General features: G+C 38.7%; 3 protein-coding genes and 1 long non-coding RNA gene across 4 annotated transcripts; 2 read left to right on the top strand and 2 right to left on the bottom strand.

Annotated features, from left to right (window-relative positions):
* Nucleotides 1-18: 18 nt before the first annotated feature.
* On the top strand, nt 19-4,514 carry LOC134005752 (uncharacterized). The gene is made up of 2 exons (XR_009927891.1): nt 19-380; nt 2,862-4,514. It is a non-coding gene; the product is annotated as an uncharacterized LOC134005752 (long non-coding RNA).
* A 3,772-nt stretch (nt 4,515-8,286) lies between these two features.
* Nucleotides 8,287-12,906, bottom strand: LOC134005569 (zona pellucida sperm-binding protein 3-like). Its single transcript, XM_062444493.1, has 9 exons — nt 12,589-12,906; nt 11,623-11,750; nt 11,368-11,471; nt 11,075-11,252; nt 9,746-9,863; nt 9,420-9,511; nt 9,139-9,269; nt 8,861-8,970; nt 8,287-8,316 (listed from the first exon to the last, which is right to left on the bottom strand). Exons 1-9 carry the CDS (start codon nt 12,904-12,906, stop codon nt 8,287-8,289), a joined length of 1,209 nt encoding a protein of 402 aa, XP_062300477.1.
* A 749-nt stretch (nt 12,907-13,655) lies between these two features.
* ufsp1 (UFM1-specific peptidase 1 (non-functional)) lies at nt 13,656-14,734 on the top strand. The gene has a single exon (XM_062445054.1). It carries the CDS (start codon nt 13,713-13,715, stop codon nt 14,454-14,456), a length of 744 nt encoding a protein of 247 aa, XP_062301038.1. The 5' UTR covers nt 13,656-13,712; the 3' UTR covers nt 14,457-14,734.
* A 764-nt stretch (nt 14,735-15,498) lies between these two features.
* On the bottom strand, nt 15,499-17,003 carry LOC134005568 (endonuclease domain-containing 1 protein-like). Its single transcript, XM_062444492.1, has 2 exons — nt 16,680-17,003; nt 15,499-16,080 (listed from the first exon to the last, which is right to left on the bottom strand). Exons 1-2 carry the CDS (start codon nt 17,001-17,003, stop codon nt 15,499-15,501), a joined length of 906 nt encoding a protein of 301 aa, XP_062300476.1.

Raw genomic sequence — 17,003 nt, 5'->3', positions numbered from 1 at the left:
CTGCGGGTGAGAGCAGTCACCTACCAGACTTTGCATCACTGCTGTGCTTTGGCTAAACCTTTTATTTGCCTCCCCAAAGGATATAGCGATAACGCGATAGCCCGCAAGGACGAGGACGCGCCTTTTTACGCACCACGGTGAGCGATTAAACATCAACCCATGCATGCAGTCCGCCTTTGCGTAAAGCGTGAAAATAGACTAACTACTAAAGCCAGTGTACACAGAAAAAAAAACATGAAGGCATGTCCATAACTCACTGGGAATCTCCATAGCGGTATCCGCATAGCCCCTCACAGGGTCCTCGCGGTTTGGCCCATAGGTCCGTCTATTGCCCATTAATTGGAAACGAAGCTCTTTTGTGGATCTCCTGCACTTATCCGGTAGGTGTTTCTAAAAACTGATCCTGTTTGATTTTTTATTGATGACTTTGAAAATAAAGTTGCATTGTTTCTATGATGACAATCAAAACTACATCCTCCCTTAAGGCAAACTGTTTTCTTTCATTGTTATCCAAATAATAGGCAATCTGTGTTTATAAAACATTGGTCCTAAAAAGTAAATAATGTCTCAAAAAAGACGTGCGGAGACTTCCCTTCCATTGTTCTGATGATTTTTTAGAAACCGTCACTACGGTAGTATATTTCAAAAAAACTGAAAAAGTGTAAATATTGACAACACATATCAAAAGAATCATTTAGTTATGTTTGTCAAAATGTCTTTAATACAGGACTCAGTGCTGTATGTCATACGCCAGGGCGCACTATTGATCACAGAGGGTAAATACTGACAGAAATCAAGATTTGCCATAAATTGACGTTTTTCATCAACTTTTCCACCATGTGAAACATGACTGAGATTTTAAAAAGTTTATTGATCAATATATGTTACATGTTATATATTTACTGAACACGGTCACTGCTGGGATGCTACTTTGCCAATCCAGTCGGTAGTGACGCACAGGTATGACTTTAAACACCCAGCTCCCCTTTCCCACACTGACACCCTTAAATGTTCACAGACTGTGATCGTCCAAAACTTTCACCTGAATGTCTTCACCCTGGCATTGGAGCATCAAGGTCGTTCAGGGCAGGATACTTAAGATTACAGCACGTGCCTTACACATCATGTTACTATTAAAAGAAAAGCATGCTCAACTACAAAGATGTGTTGAATATAAGGATGGGGGATAGGGGGTCGCCAGAGGGCTACACCGAAATAAAAACGGATAGACTTTCATTTCCAGTCCGAACGACTTAATGACCTAGTTGCATCTCATGAAGGCGCTACTAATAAATAAATAAATAAATAAATAAATCTCTTGGTGTGCAGCTCCAACAGATTAATCACAGGTGCACAGGGCAGCAGTGAAAGACAGAAATAAAAACCTTTGAGTGCAAAAAAAGCAAAGAGGTATGAGTTTTTGCATTTGATATCTTGTGATTATTGTATGTAGTGATCATTGAAATTTAAAATCAAATGAATGAGACAGTTTTTGTTGATACCTCTCAACATTTCTGCAAAATTTGGAAAACTGTTTTTTTATGAAGTCTATTTTGTTGATATGTTTTTACTCTTCATTTTCTATTATCATTTGTATTGTGAATTGTAAAAGAGGAGTGGGTTGAACTTGAACTTGCAAGTTATTGATTGCTATGGCTTTTGGGACCAACGTGTTAGGCAGTGTTTCCTTCCACCATCATTTAAACACCAAATGAAGGACGATCTTTTAGGAGAATTACGCTGATCCCTCCACCTGAGTTCCAGTTATATTTAGTGACTTCAAGTTGGTCTGTACTTTGATACGTCGCATATCTTTAGATTTTGAATATAGAAGATAAATGTGCTTCTTCTGAACTTGTTGAACTTGTTGAACTTGTACCCATGACATGACTAACATTAGAGGAGGAAGTTGAGCCAGGAAAATGTGAGAAGTCCTCAATTTAGTTGATGTCTGGCCTGATGACCAGTAGACTCTGGCTCCAAGAAACCTCCAACTGAATTTAAGTGACTGAGAAAATCCCAGACTTTTGCCATGCATAGGTTAGACAGTTATAATATATACATATACATACACTTACATAACTTTTGAACTTATGACGGTATTGATCTAGAATATTACAGTTTCATTAGGAAGTTATCAATGCCTCTAGATAAATACTGTATGTTTGGAGAAATGCAGTCTTGCCTGAAAGAAACGTGTACTTCCAAGTAACAAATGCTACACATTAATGCTCTATCAGATTTTTATCCAAGATAAGCTTTGCTAAAATTTGTGACCAGGATTAGTTACAAGGACAACACACAATTTACACATAATGTGATAATAACAATTATTATTATTGTGATATCTAAAATACTGCAAGTCCCCACCCTCTCTTGTGAATTCCTATTTCCGGTTTAAAGAAGAAAAAAAAAAGACACTTCAATGAACCTAATGACAGAGTGACATTGGCCTCAACCCAAGTATGCCGAGTAGCAATGACTTATCTGTGCCATGATCAAAACTAAGTTTCTGCTCTAGGAAAATGCAAGCTATTTAAAGAAATCTGTCAATGTACGGTGCAAGCATTGGAGTTCCTCCATGGTGGCATTCTTAGAATAGTTGAGTCTTGATATGGCTTCCTTGTGATACAATGAAACAAATAATCCCAAGACAAAGACGAGGGAGCCAGGATGGTATTATTTACTCATCGTACAAGATTGTATTTTTATTAGCTTTGTGAATGTGGTTCATTTTTTCATAAAAAGAACATTAACACATTGTGAATATCCAATGAAGACAATTGATCAGTTGAGTGCAGGATATGTAAGCTGATGTCATACAGTAATTATGTTTTCTGCACTTGTAACTCTTCAAACAGGCGTATTTATGGACCATGTCTTCAACCTGACCCTTGAAAGCCCTGTGGAGCCAGAGTAAAGGAAATACATTGAAATTTCCTGGAAGTCCCCTTTAAGTGTCATAAAGGACGGGTGTCTCCAAGAAGCTACAGGAGGCTTTTCCATCAGACAGGAAGTAAAGTATGTTTGCACATGTACTATCAGGAGCCAACATGCAATGTCAAGTGACACACATAGCATTACTCACACAAATACCTGGAAACACTGATAAAACTTAAACACTATTGTATGCTTACTATTTCATAAGCCTATGTAATGTGCACGTACAGCACGGATGTCTGCATGTGTACACAAGTGTGCACACACAACACGGTGAGAGGGTAAAATATACAAAATTACAGAAAGTATTTCAATTGTAAAAAGAATGTGACTATTAGATTAGTCTATTTATATTTACTAAATCACTTTGTACCCCAGAGCCATGACAAACTCTCTAACATTTATAGTTTCTCTTATCAGAATTGTGATACAAAAATGCAAAAAATTGGATGTCATAAGTAGAGAACTGGTATGCTTTTAATCGGAATTTAGTCACTGAGTCCTTTAAATACATTTGTATATCTATACACCTTCTGATATGAGTCATCTTTATATTGGTCAGTGCAGTGCCTAGCTTAAGACAATGTTGACAGATTGTTGTACCGTTTGCTCAAAGTACTGTTTGCTTATGTCTGAGCCAACATGAGAGAGAGGAGAGAGAGACAAGGTACGTGCTGCGAGCCATGCTTTGTGACCAGGGCAGGGGATTGGGGTGGGATGTGAGGGATGTGTGGGAGTGCGGGGGCAGGGGGGTCCAGTCACAGTGACTCCTTGGTTGGAATGGTACACGGTTATTGAATTCAGCATGATTTAAAAGAGCTGGGGAAATATAAAGTTGGGGATGAAACCATATGCTCTATTCCTGTGCCTCACTTACACTTTATTAGTTAATAAAGATGGTCAGGGGTGATGCCAATAAGCTAATGAGAGAGGGAGAATCCTTCTATAAAGAGGGCAGTGAAAGTGCACAGATGTTATGCTGGCGTGTGTGTGTGTGTGTGTGTGTGTGTGTGTGTGTGTGTGTGTGTGTGTGTGTGTGTGTGTGTGTGTGTGTGTGTGTGTGTGTGTGTGTGTGTGTGTGTGTGTGTGTTGCCTTCTCATCCAGGTTTTGGGCTCGCAGCCAGCTAGGTCTACTCCTCTGGCGCGACACAAGACAGGAAGCTGACATAAAAGAATGGGGGGACCGACTGTGAGGGACGCAGGAGCCAAGGCAGGAGCCGCCGACGACGTCGGAAGTTATTGTTTCAGCTTACAGGCATCCACAGTGACAAGAATCTTATCACTCTGTTGAACTTATTGTGGTCCCACGGTGATGGCTACAAGCGTGGAGAGCATTCCAGGACAGGAACCTCATCACTGGAGTTCTCCCTAGCTAAATTTCTGTCTACTACGTGTCTGTAAACTTGGCTGACAAATAAACCCCAAATATTGCAAACAATACAACACAGTGGTTACAAAAGAACAAAACAAAAAACAAAAGCGTAGATGACTCCTTTTACAACTATTCCTGCACAATGTAAAGATAATTGTTTCATGTTTCATTGTTTAAGAATGGATTAAATACTAAATCAATAGTCGTTGCCTGGTCATTCTCTACTACCACGAAAAGTGAGTGTATATATATATATATATACACACACATACACATATATAAATAATATTTCATTACATTATTTCTTATATTATTATTTCTTTCTATATTTCTTTCTTCAAAGCACTCATCTTGTTGCACTCAGTGTCTTTTGCATTTCATTTAAAACTCATTGTTTCATTAAGTAACTGAACAATTACTAGCCTTAACATCAATTAACCTAAGGCCACCAAGTGGCAACTACAGCTTGAGACTGAAGCCAATAATAGTGAAGTACTATAGAGTGCAATGCCACAGATGGCCACTAGATGCTCACTCCTATTGACTCCCATTCACAATTGCCTGACTCCAGGACTCACACTGAATCAGACTATTGTCCATAATGTTACTTAATTATGATACCTGCCCTGTTTAATAGGTATCAACACTTTAGCTAAAGTAGCCAACTTTGAGTGTGCAGCAATCAGTGTTCCCAGTGAGCTAGCATTTGCTTCAGTCCAAGGTAGCGGGACATGTTACCAGAGAATGAAAGACAGCACCCCAAACTCCTTATTTGGAAAGTCCTGGCACCAAACGGAATAGATGGCACTAACAATAAACTGTAACTCTCAAACCAACTCCAATGCAAACCAATGGGTGACATCACACCTTGCTATGACTGCCCACAACAGCACCACATCCTTCATCTGATCTTTCTCCCTCATTTTCACCTCTGCTGACCAAAAGTCAGTCCTCAGATATGCCCCTTTTTATCAGCTGCCCTGTGAGCAATGCATTGACTATGTCAATCTTGTTTTTCTCTAACAGGTCTGGTATCTTTCCTGTTGCCAAGTTGCCTTGTGTGGCATTTTTTTCTACCGATTTGCCTGAGCCTCACACCCTCTGTTATCTAATAGACCTCTCATCACCTATCATTTCAACTTCATGCTCTTCTCCCCTCTTTTGGATGTCCTGTCTGGCTTTTCCCCGACTTGACAACGCTGGCTGCAAGCCCTATACTGCTTGAAACTGCAGGTTTTAATTTCCAACTGTGACTGTGTGCTTTTGAAATATACAGCCATAAGAAGCCGAGTGAAAACAAGCATTCTTCAAGGCTCAACATATCATGAGTCTTGCTATTATTTACCCTTTTTATTTCTCCATTTACACCAAAAGAAAGCCTTAAAATATATTTTGATCCAATCTAGCTGTTCTGGCTGGAACCGTGTATTGTTTTGCATTCAGCAAAGCCATTCACTTTTGCACTTTTGTTTTTTTCTGTAGTTGCATGAAGAAATATCCCCATTAGTTATCATCCTAATAATTTCTCTAAATACATGTCTTTCTGGCAGACAACTGATGCTCATAAAAGTTGTGGTATCAGAGCACATTTCGATGAAACCGTGCTGCTTCCTGTTACAACAACAATGTAGTTACACGTCGCTCCTCTGCATCTAAGCATTTAGGATTCTTGTATTCATTGAACGGACATTCACAGAAACTTGCAAAGACAAAAAGATCCAAATCAACTCCCCAACTAAAATTCTTGAATAGGGACACTGTAAACCACTTTCTAGAAGCAAGCCTAGCAAGACCTGGGAATTGTGCATTCCAAACAAATACCAGAGATCCGAGTGACCCCATATCAGCAAGATAATATGCAGAAGTCAGGTGCATGACTGAGGCAAAGGAAAAAATTGAGGATCATTTTGTTGTGGACCTGGGGAGCAGACTGTCTTATTGAATGTGAATGCAACACAAGGAATAGTGGAGACTTGAGCTGGTGCTGTACATTCAGAGGTACTGCCAAAATATGCTAGGTACGTGTGGAAACCCATGCAAGTCCAACATAGTGAGTAGTGTGTTAGACAAGACCTGACTTAAGTTCTACAAGAAGACTTAAATCCTCACAGTGAAAAAGACTTTTAGTCTTTAGACAATTAGAGTGGCATGTATATAAGGAATGGCATCCTTGTTCTGACCCTAAACAATGTTCAAGACGGTCATAAACCTTTACACTAAATTCCAGGATTACTATGGAGAACTATGCTACTCCTCCAAGTCACTTGGCTTTAGTGAGTAAATAAATCTTGTTCACAGTGGGCACTGGGGTCAAATGCTCCTAGAGTCTTTGTGAAATTATAGTAGATCTTAGCAAAATCTGGATTGTATTCAGCCCAGTGATTTAAGACACATTTCTTAAGCTTAATACTTCTGTGTTAAGAGGATACACTGTACCTGAAGCTGACATGCACCTCCTCAAAATGCAACTAGCACAGCAAGGCCACCAGAGATACTGTGATTGGTCTATTTAGCTTAATTGTGTTTGCTTCTATAAGTCTCTGTTGCTGGTGGAGATTGCTGAGAGTGAAACAGCAGGAAGCAAGTCTAATCAAAACTCAATTACATTCTTCTCTCTAGAAACAAACATTTAGTTAAAGATGTCTTCACTGCAAACTCTCTGCTCCTCATGACACCCACCATTGTGGTAGGGCCACAGTGAAAATAATAACAAATACGTTGACTGCACTGAGCAGTACATATAATGTATATATAATTCAGCAATGAAACGACATAAACAGTCCTACAGTCGCTCATATTCCAAAATAAATGAAAGATTGTGAACACATTTAGTGTGAGTTCAGAATTAGACAAAGTTGGTGTAAATGGAGAGCTGATGCATAAACAAAGCACTAGGTTTTATCAGTAGATCTATTTTTTAATCCTCAACAGCTAATGTGAGCTAATGTACTGTATGTGTCATAAATGACCAAAATCAGGGTTCTACTCAATGTTGATTAACTCACTTTTTATGATATAACAAAGAATGGACTTCAGCAACCCCCCCACTAAGAAATTAGTGTCAGAACATTTTCCTGTCTGTGCTGAAGGCGCCAACTGAGGACGACATCAAACAACAAACAAAACATTATCTGATGGGCCATGCCAAGACCAACACTTGCAACACACTCCAGTAGTACATTAAAGTCAGAACATTTCATATAAACACAGTAAAATACTCAGGAACATAAATGATACAAGGGATGGAAAAAAATGTACATGTGAACTTTTATATTGTAAAGTAAAGTAATTTATAAATTAAATTATAATTTGTTTTCAGGGAAGACACAAATGACAGAATACTATACAGCCAAATGTGGATGGCAATACAGATCAAGAGGCACTGGCATCCTAATATCATGGACCAGATGCCATGAAACCTACCAGGTTTCCCATTTAGTCTGCTACATTTCCTCTCACGGGACTAGATGCGTGCTACTACTGCAGACAAGGAACGTAAAGCACATACAGTTCATGGCTGCATGACTGTCCCATTCTTACCCCAATGTCTGTTTATTCTAGTATGCTTGTTGCCTCCGAGATATTTTAGGTTCCATTGTAGTTCTTTGACCTCTTTGTGGAAATTCCTCATGGTTTGTTTTCACGGCTATCAATTTTCATGGCTCAGAGAAAAACTGCCCATTCTTCAGTCATCATGAAATGTAATTGGTCTATAACTGACTCCAATGAAACACACATTCATAAACAGGATTGCTGTCTTCATCTCAAAGACAATTAAAAGTTTAAAAATAAGTTACAGGCCCTACATGAAGAATGCTGACTTTAACATATTCTCAAAATCATATTTATAACAATGTAGAACAACTAAACCATCACTGTGAAAATATATTAAGTCTGTTTCTCCTGTGGTCAGATATAGCTTCCACAGAATATGCTAGACTGAGTGACCTGTCTTGGTTTGTGAGCTTCCTCAGTCAAAACAGGAACAGCAGTGTCTCACTGGCCTGGCACACAGTGTGGAAGTATTATACTATATACAAACAGAGTTCAGATGACTGGCAGCATGATATCGTAATTGAAATGACAAAACTTAAGATACACAAAACAAACTTCACTAGTATCATTTAACTGACATACAGTCTGAGATGATGAGCACTTTTCCCACAGAAAAAAATAACTCTTTCTTACATTGGTTTATTACACTGTCCACTAAAGTCCTCGGCTTAGTTTACATTATGGCAGTTTCATCTGTTCTGCTTTTGTGATGGCTATAGCAAAATACTGCTGAAAAAAGACTTTAGCGTTCAAAGTAATCAAAAAATAAATCACAAATGTAGGCACTTAAAATAACCCTAACCATATCAATGTTTTTTAGTGATTCCAAGTCTATAGCTGACTACTCATAGCCTCTTACTACACATTCTCTAAATGATCATTCTTATTTCAACTATGATGATAAGAAGGAAACCCATATGTATAAGATTGTCTGTTTTTAAAGATGTATCAGTGAGCTCCTGTGGATTGTGTCTCAATAGCCCATGTACCTACCTGAAGTAAAGCAGGTAAAGACTCTTTAGTGATTGACAGATCGCCTGTCCAATGGGAGTGTGGCAAAGTGTGAAGAGGCCCAACTGTTGTGTCCGCCTCGTGCTTCTTTTCTGTCAAATATACACACACATAACTGGCTTAGTGACTATATAACTGCACCAACGATGTATATATCATATAGGTTGCTATGGTCATGCTATTCTTTGCATTTCACATAACTGGTGAATGTAACCTCAAAGATTGTGAGGGTTGAATTTGTTTGTCAAGGGCTGAGTAACCTGTTTCTTGGTGAGTTGTCCTGTCTTGCTGGTGTCCAGTGTGGCCAATGTTCTCCTCTCCAGTCTGTCCAGAGCAGTCATTAGCATCACAGCACTTACACAGAGCATTGTCTCCCTCTATGGAACGCCAGCTGAATTACAGAGAAACATCCTGATAGTACATCACAGCTTTAATGCCATAGCTCATAACATATCTGTTATGTATGGATGTTAGAAACTGAAGCTGAAAATTGCATATAAAACCAAATCATGATAAACTGACATACAACTGGCAGCTTTACCTGAATGTTTGCCTGTGGAAGAAACAAGCTTTATCAAGGTGGCTATGTGAGTTTTGTTTCAGAGTAGCCCTAAGGTGGCAACTGATGAACATCTGGAAGAGAAAAGACAAATAAACAAAGTACATCTAATCCAGGGTCCATTTCCATAAATATCTTTAAGGCTTGATCAATTAGAAATGTATATGTGAAATGCTGAAACACATAAAATGCAATAGGAAGAATAATAAAATAATCACAATAAAAACACATATGTTACCCTTTGTGCTACAATGAGGACTCAAATGACAATTATTATCCTTCTGAAAGTAATGAACTGGAGGTGTGACCTGTTCCCAATACTCCTGCGTGAAGTGGAAGGCTTGGACACTAAAGCATAGTCTGCTGTCTTGCTCCCGAGGAAGGAATTTAGATGAAGACCCAGGCAATACACTGTCTATGAGACATCTGTAATGGAAAAGCACAGAGTGGGGCTTGAACGTTTGTGAACAGTTTAGAATTCGCTCTATTTCTGCATAAATATGACCTAAAACACCATCAGATTTTATGCTTCAAGTCTTAAAATTAGATAAAGAAACATCAGTTGAACAAATGAGAAAAAAGATCTTAGACTATTTCATTTATTTACTGAAGAAAATGATTAATTGTAACATATTTGTGTGTAACAAAAGTATCAAAACCTCTGGGAGTATCAATTCATTTGAGGGGGATATTAGAGTTGTGCGTTTCAATCAATGAGATGACAATCGGGTTTGAGGCCCTGCCTTATATAAAGAAGAGAAATCTGAGTCCTCAATATCAAAGTCTAGGCTTCACAACATAGGTTTGTGCAAGTGTGTCATGGCTCAAACAAATGAGATTTCTGGGGAACCTTAGAAGAAAAGTTGATGATAATCACCAGGATGGAAAGAGTTATAAAACCATTTATAAAGAGTTTGGACTCTTCCAGTCAACTGTCAGGCAGATTGTATACACACGGAGGACGTTCAACACCATTGTTACCCTCTCCAGGAATGGCTGATCAACAAAAATCACACCAAGAACATGTGTATAATAGTATAATGAGACCAAAATTGAAAGTTATCATTTTGGAAGGACATTAAGTCCTGACCTTAATCCTACAGAAATGCTGCGAAAGGTCCTGAAATGGACAGCACATACAAGGAAACCCACCAACATTCATCTTCCTCAAAGGAGGAATGGGATAAAGTTTCTGTAGCTGACGTGAACAGCTGATAAACCGTTACCAAAAACATTTAGGGTACATACTTTTGCCTCACATAGATACGCAAGATTGGATATTTTTCTCAATAACACATGAATTTTAATGTTTTTTTCTTATTTATTTAATTAGGATCCCTATATCTAGTTTTAAGGACTTATGTTTTTTAGATCATATTTACACAGAAAAAGATAAAATTCTAAAAGGGCTCACAAACTTTCAAGCAGTGCTGTATGCCAACATGATTCCATGATGAAATTTAGACATGTGTACAATCTAGCCTTCCTCCCACCATAGTCAGATTAATGTTGAAAGATGACCAAACTTAGATGTGAGGATCCATTTGACTGATTTAATCTTAGATTTGAATTCCTGGATCGAGCACTTAACAACAAAAGAGTTTTGATGAATTTGTCGGCTAGAAGAAAAGACTGACCCGTGCTTAGTGATAAACTTGTAGCTTGGCAGGGACAAAGGGTCAGGCTTCAGTGTGGCCACACAATAGTCAACGTATAAAGTGAGAGGAGGGTGCAGTGGGGCCTCCACATTGGCCTCCAGAAACACTGCTTCTCCCTGCTGGTAGACGGAGGAACTACGCGGCGAGGTACAGTCATCTACATGAGAACACACAGATATTTTCTTTCTTTTCCAATTTAATATGGATTCCGGATAGAGTTAACATTGACGTACTACGGATCTTTGATACAGTCCTGATACAATTAGATTCACCTGTCATGGTACGAAAAGAGAAGTGCAGTAGGCCAAACACACTGATAGTGGAGGTCATGGGTAGCCAGGTTGGGGTTAATGGTTCTCCATTCACTATCTGCTTCCTGTGTTGACACAAAGATCAAGGTGAAGGTCACCTATAATAAGGTTGGATGACAGCTACAAAATTGAATGTAGCATAAGAAATAGTCATGGAAAATGTTGACTATTTTGTCAGTACATAAGAATGTATAATTAATATGGCATATGCTTTACCTCTTATAATAGCATTCCACAGGTATGACAGAAGTTGACCCTTTCACTATTTTACTGCCTGTGTAGATGGGAACCACAGCAGGAAATAGCATCAGCAGGTTGGAGTACACAAGCCATTCACCATGTACCTGGACAGAAGCAATAACATGGAAATTATGACAGATCAGGGTGTGACCAATACTGGAATTTTGGGCAGAATGAAGATACCAGTGAGTAAAAAAATTCTTATGTCAGGTATCAGCCTATGATCTTATAAATACAGAATATATACATAAACACCCATTCTTTGCAATGATTCCTCAAATGTGGTTGGCAAACACAAAGATATGCAATGAAGGCATGAGAGTTTACAGTTTAACAATAAACTTTTTTGTAGAAAATGACATCAGTGGACTGAAACAGTGAACTTGGGAATTGAATAATTATAAATCACTATATATACATATACATATATATATATATATATATATATATAAACAAACAAAAAAGAAACATGTACATATAGATACGATTCTATTCAAGAAAAATGATCAAACATACATTAAATGCTGTCTATATAACTGCCTGCATATAAAAAATATCTCCACAAAAGTAGCATCCACTAATGGCAATAGTACCTATTGCAGTCATTTTCGTTATATACATCACCAAAAACCCAATTTAAGGAGTGCTGTGTAACATTATGAAGTATTTTCTGTTCATAATTGCAGTTTTTGTCTATAGATTCAAGTCTATGGCAATCACACTGTAATGGCTAAATGTCCTATAAACTAATAGTGTTATAATTTGAGGTGCTGCACTGTGTTGCATTACACCGATACAATAGGACCATTTCAGATTCATGCAATAATGACTAAACTATAAGAAAATTTCCTATGACAGAGTTTTGAATGGTGTTTGTCATTCTGTAGCCACATAAAAGAAACGTTATTATCTGATTGTCTCATTTTAACACACTAGCCTTACAATGGACTTGGTCCCACATTCCTGGAGCCCTACACTGATGACCATTTCAGATTCAGACGTCGGTTCTTTCGGCCCACAGGACTCCTGCTGTGTTGAATTTGCTCCCAGTCGAATATTTTCAGGTTTGAACGGAATACCTCTGCCTTCGAATAGCAGTCGTTTAACTGTTAGTCTCACTTTAACTTCTCCACATTTTATTTCAAGTCCAGCGTTTACTTGAGTTTCTGCAGTTCTTCTTTGAGCCAAAGAAACACCGCACTCACGCATAAAAACAACCAAAAAGTAGACACATTTCGTATATTTTCCCGGCGTCGCCATTTTTTGAAGAAAAACCAAGCAGGCTATTCATTAATTAGCGTCAATTTATTAGAGCCAGGTGCGTTCAGAAATGTTGCATTCACGTGCCCTGCGTTTAATGCAGCGTTCGGAGTCTGACACAAACGTCACAAAATCTAATCTTGTAAAAACGCCAGAAAAGGAAAATTGTACTTATCCAATGTTATATATATATCATAATTTGCCTTTGCATTTTCCGTTTTTTATCCTACTGTTGTAGCTTTAGGCTACTGCACTCTTTCCAAAAAATACATATATCTAACACTCAATTTGACTTAACATTTTAAGATGATCATTGAATTCTATTCAAAATGTTTTAATTGAAGATGTCTGTCTTTTTTTTTTTTTTTTTATTTATTTACTTTTTTATTCTTTATTTATATTATTTTATATTGAAATCGTTTTATTTGTTACACTTCCTTCTTTAATATTTTATTTAGGAACTGGAATGTCTGGTTGTTTGTATATTCTGTGTTTGTTCTGTTGTATGTTCTGACCAACAAAGAATAAAGAATTGGGGGGGGGGGGGGGGGGGGGGGGGGGGGGCATTCAAACTACTACAAAAACAAGAGATGGTGTAATAAGTAATTTCACCCGCTGAAGAGGAGCTCCTGAAGGCGTCATCGTCAGTAGGAACAAAAGCTAAGGCGGAACTTAAGTATTGTGGAGGGACGGTTATTGCAGTTACACCACGGTCCCGTCGTTAATTCGTGTCATGAACTATAAGCAGCTGGAAAGTTTTGAAGTCTAATATATTAGACGAAATGCGTTAGAGACGATTAAAAAAAATGGATAAAAATAATTTAGCTTCAGGGTCTGAGGAATGGATTGACTGGGGAGAAAGTGCAGCTGAAGAAGGGAAGATTATGAAGAAGATGAGCTTACCAAAGAATGTGCACACTGGTCTTCCTGCTCCCATTGTAGACTCTGTAAAATGCTCTATGATTAAAGGAGATTACCTCTACTTCTACTATGGCTGTGATGGGAAAGATGACAGAGGATGGGGCTGTGGCTACCGCACCATTCAGACAATGGCTTCCTGGCTGTGCTATAACTGGCCCCCACCTAAGGGCCAACACAGACCCCCACCTAGCCTCTCAGAAACCCAGCAAGCCTTGGTGACCATGGGGGACAAGCCAGGCTCGTTTTCGGGCTCTAGGGAGTGGATTGGAACATTTGAAGCCTCCCTGGTCATTGACTATTTCTATGATATTCCCTGTAAGTTGGTACACATCAGAGGCGGAGGGGCAGAGCTGGAGCAGGTTGCAGTGGAAGAGCTCCATCAGCACTTTCAGAAACATGGATGTCCAGTCATGATGGGAGGGGACAGGGATAACTCCTCCAAGGGGATTGTAGGCGTTTGCACAGACAAGAATGGGAGCCACTTGTTAATCGTTGACCCTCATTACTATGGGTGTCAGTTGGAGAGGGAGGAGTTGCAAAAGCGAGGGTGGGTGGCATGGAAAAGAGTGTCATCCCTGGATCAGTGTTCATTTTATAATCTGTGCATGCCTCAGACTGCCAAAAAATGATCAAATAAGTAACGTAATTATCTGTCACAAACCTGCAAATGATGTTGTTATTTGTGTGGATGAACTCAGCAAAATGTTGGACTTCCTCACTGATACAATTAAGTATCAGTGTTTGCAAGTGTCTTACTTAAACAAACTGTCTACTGTGCTGTCTGCATGTGTGTTTTAAAAATAAGCTGTAGTGCCATCATGTGTACAAAATCAATAATGACAAAAAACTGATCAAATCTAAATCTAAATGATTAAAATGCCTTCTGTATGGCTCTATAAAAATCCTGTTGAACCACAGATATAGTAAGACATATATTAAAACATTCCCCTTCAATTTTTATTGTTGAAAGCTCTTTTATTGTTGTCTGGTTGTATAACACTAAATGTGAGATGAATATGCAAATAGTGATCCAAAAGAGGAGGAATTAATAATAAAACAACTGTTTGACTGGAGGATGTAGTATTTCACAATATGAATTATATGAATAGTATTTATACTGCAAATGATACAATAATTATATATATATATATATATATATATATATATATATATATATATATATATACATTTATATTATAATATATAATAATATAAATAAGCTGTTGCAAATGTGTAAATTGCCTTCTTTTCCAACAATTTGTTTGAGCTGTTGATTTGCATTTTATGAACTTGCGACATTTTTAGATTAGTTGATCAACGGAAAATTAATAAGATGCCCTAAATTCTCTGGCTCCAACTGCTAAAATGTGACTTTCAACTTTTGTCTCATGTGATGGTTAACTGAATAGACACCGTTGGTTTTCAGGTTAGGCTTTGTTGACCTTTTAGTAATCAATAAAACGATTAATAGAGGAAAATAAATGCAGATTAACCAATAATGAAAATAATTGTTAGTTGCAACCATGTTAGTACTCCAATAAGCTCTTTATTTAATTGCTTACAACATACAATATTATTTTTTAGCTGCAAGAACCTCAAACCATTCTACAATCAGGTGCTAAATATGTTTTCTAAGACATAATTCATAACAGAGGTCACATCTACTTTGTCTCAGTTATCTGGCACACAGTCATTGTAGAAAATCTGGAAATTCTTGTCCACATCCATCCTCCCCTTGAGGAATTTCTCTAGGTTCTTGAGAGGAACCTCCACCATGTGGTTGTTGATACGATCATTCAACCCATAGGCTCCAAACACAGGGAACTTGTAGCGTACAAAATATGGTGCATTTTGGTCGAACGCAGTGCAGCAGTAAGCAGACCACATGTACTCTGGTACAGCCACTCGGTCCAGATTGTTGCGACGGATCGTGTGTCCAGAGGTGGTGACCCCAGTGATCACGAAGGCCTTGCCGCGGCAGTAGTTGTTGAGGCGTTTTCGGATGATGTCCTGGTGTTCTGCCCAGGGACCCAGGTTGAACTCCCTGATCTGAGGCACCACATTTGTCAAGCTGTAGGTGGCTGCTTTGTCCAGAGGGTCAGCCTGATGCTCATCGGGATTTAGCTGGCCACGTTCATACTGAACCACATCAGCATAGTCCTCCAGGACTGCCTGGCTGTCCTCGAAGTTCATATGCATGCTTGTAGATTGGGGGAAGGGCTCCATGTTACTGCTGCTTTTTTCTGAGGCCAACTATAGAAGGAGAGAGAAGGATACAGTACAATATTGTTGTAAATTCATTTAACAGTTTCATTACTTATGAAAGGTTCAGCAGACCATAATAATTTGCTCATCCATTGATAAGAGCATTTACTACATTCACATAAAACCCATTTGCAAGTGAAATAATTTGCATAACTATTTAACAAAGCATAAGACAACACTATCTGACTGAACACCACTTTCTTTCCAGTGGTAAAGTGGTAAAGCATACATTGTTGCCCATAGCTACAGTAATATAGTTTCCCCAACTGACTAAATTCCTGGGTAGGTGTGAATATATGAGATGCGTTTTTTGCCTGCAGACAATCAATCAATCAGTCAAACTGTATTTATATAGCACCTTCTATGCAGGTTAGCGTAGTTCAAAGTGCTTCCCAGTTGACTGACAAGCTAGTAATACAGAAGACAGCATAAAGAGAAGGAACAAAAACGATGAAGGACCAAACAAAAAAGTCCTTTTATAATGATATACATTAGGGTTTGTATATTATACTGTATAACATACTGTAGTTACATTCAAAGAGATGGCAGACCTATGTACAATGGATTTGGATTAAAAGAACACTCACCTGGGGCTCAAACATCCAAGGGAAGTCCACCTTCTTCTCCCCATCTGACTTCTTGAACGTATAGGCAGAATAGATGGGGATATGCTTTTGGGGGTCATACAGAGTGACATAGCGGGGTTTACCCTCGTAACGCTGGCAGATCTTCTTAAAGGAGTTGCTGAGGTAGCCTCGAGGTGGAGTACCCATGTACAGAGAGTCCTTACAGCGCTCCGCATGGTTGAAGTCCCCCACCAATCCCGCCTGGGCCCCCGGTAGCAACACACAGCTCAGCACGGTCACCACAGCTGCCAGTAGCAAGGCACAGTTCTCAGATGTAGGTACCAT

This window comes from Scomber scombrus, chromosome 23, assembly GCF_963691925.1.
Source record: "Scomber scombrus chromosome 23, fScoSco1.1, whole genome shotgun sequence".
NCBI classification, from domain to species: Eukaryota; Metazoa; Chordata; class Actinopteri; order Scombriformes; family Scombridae; genus Scomber; species Scomber scombrus.
Note: the sequence above shows the minus strand (reverse complement) of the source record. Positions and strands in the feature narration are given on the sequence as shown.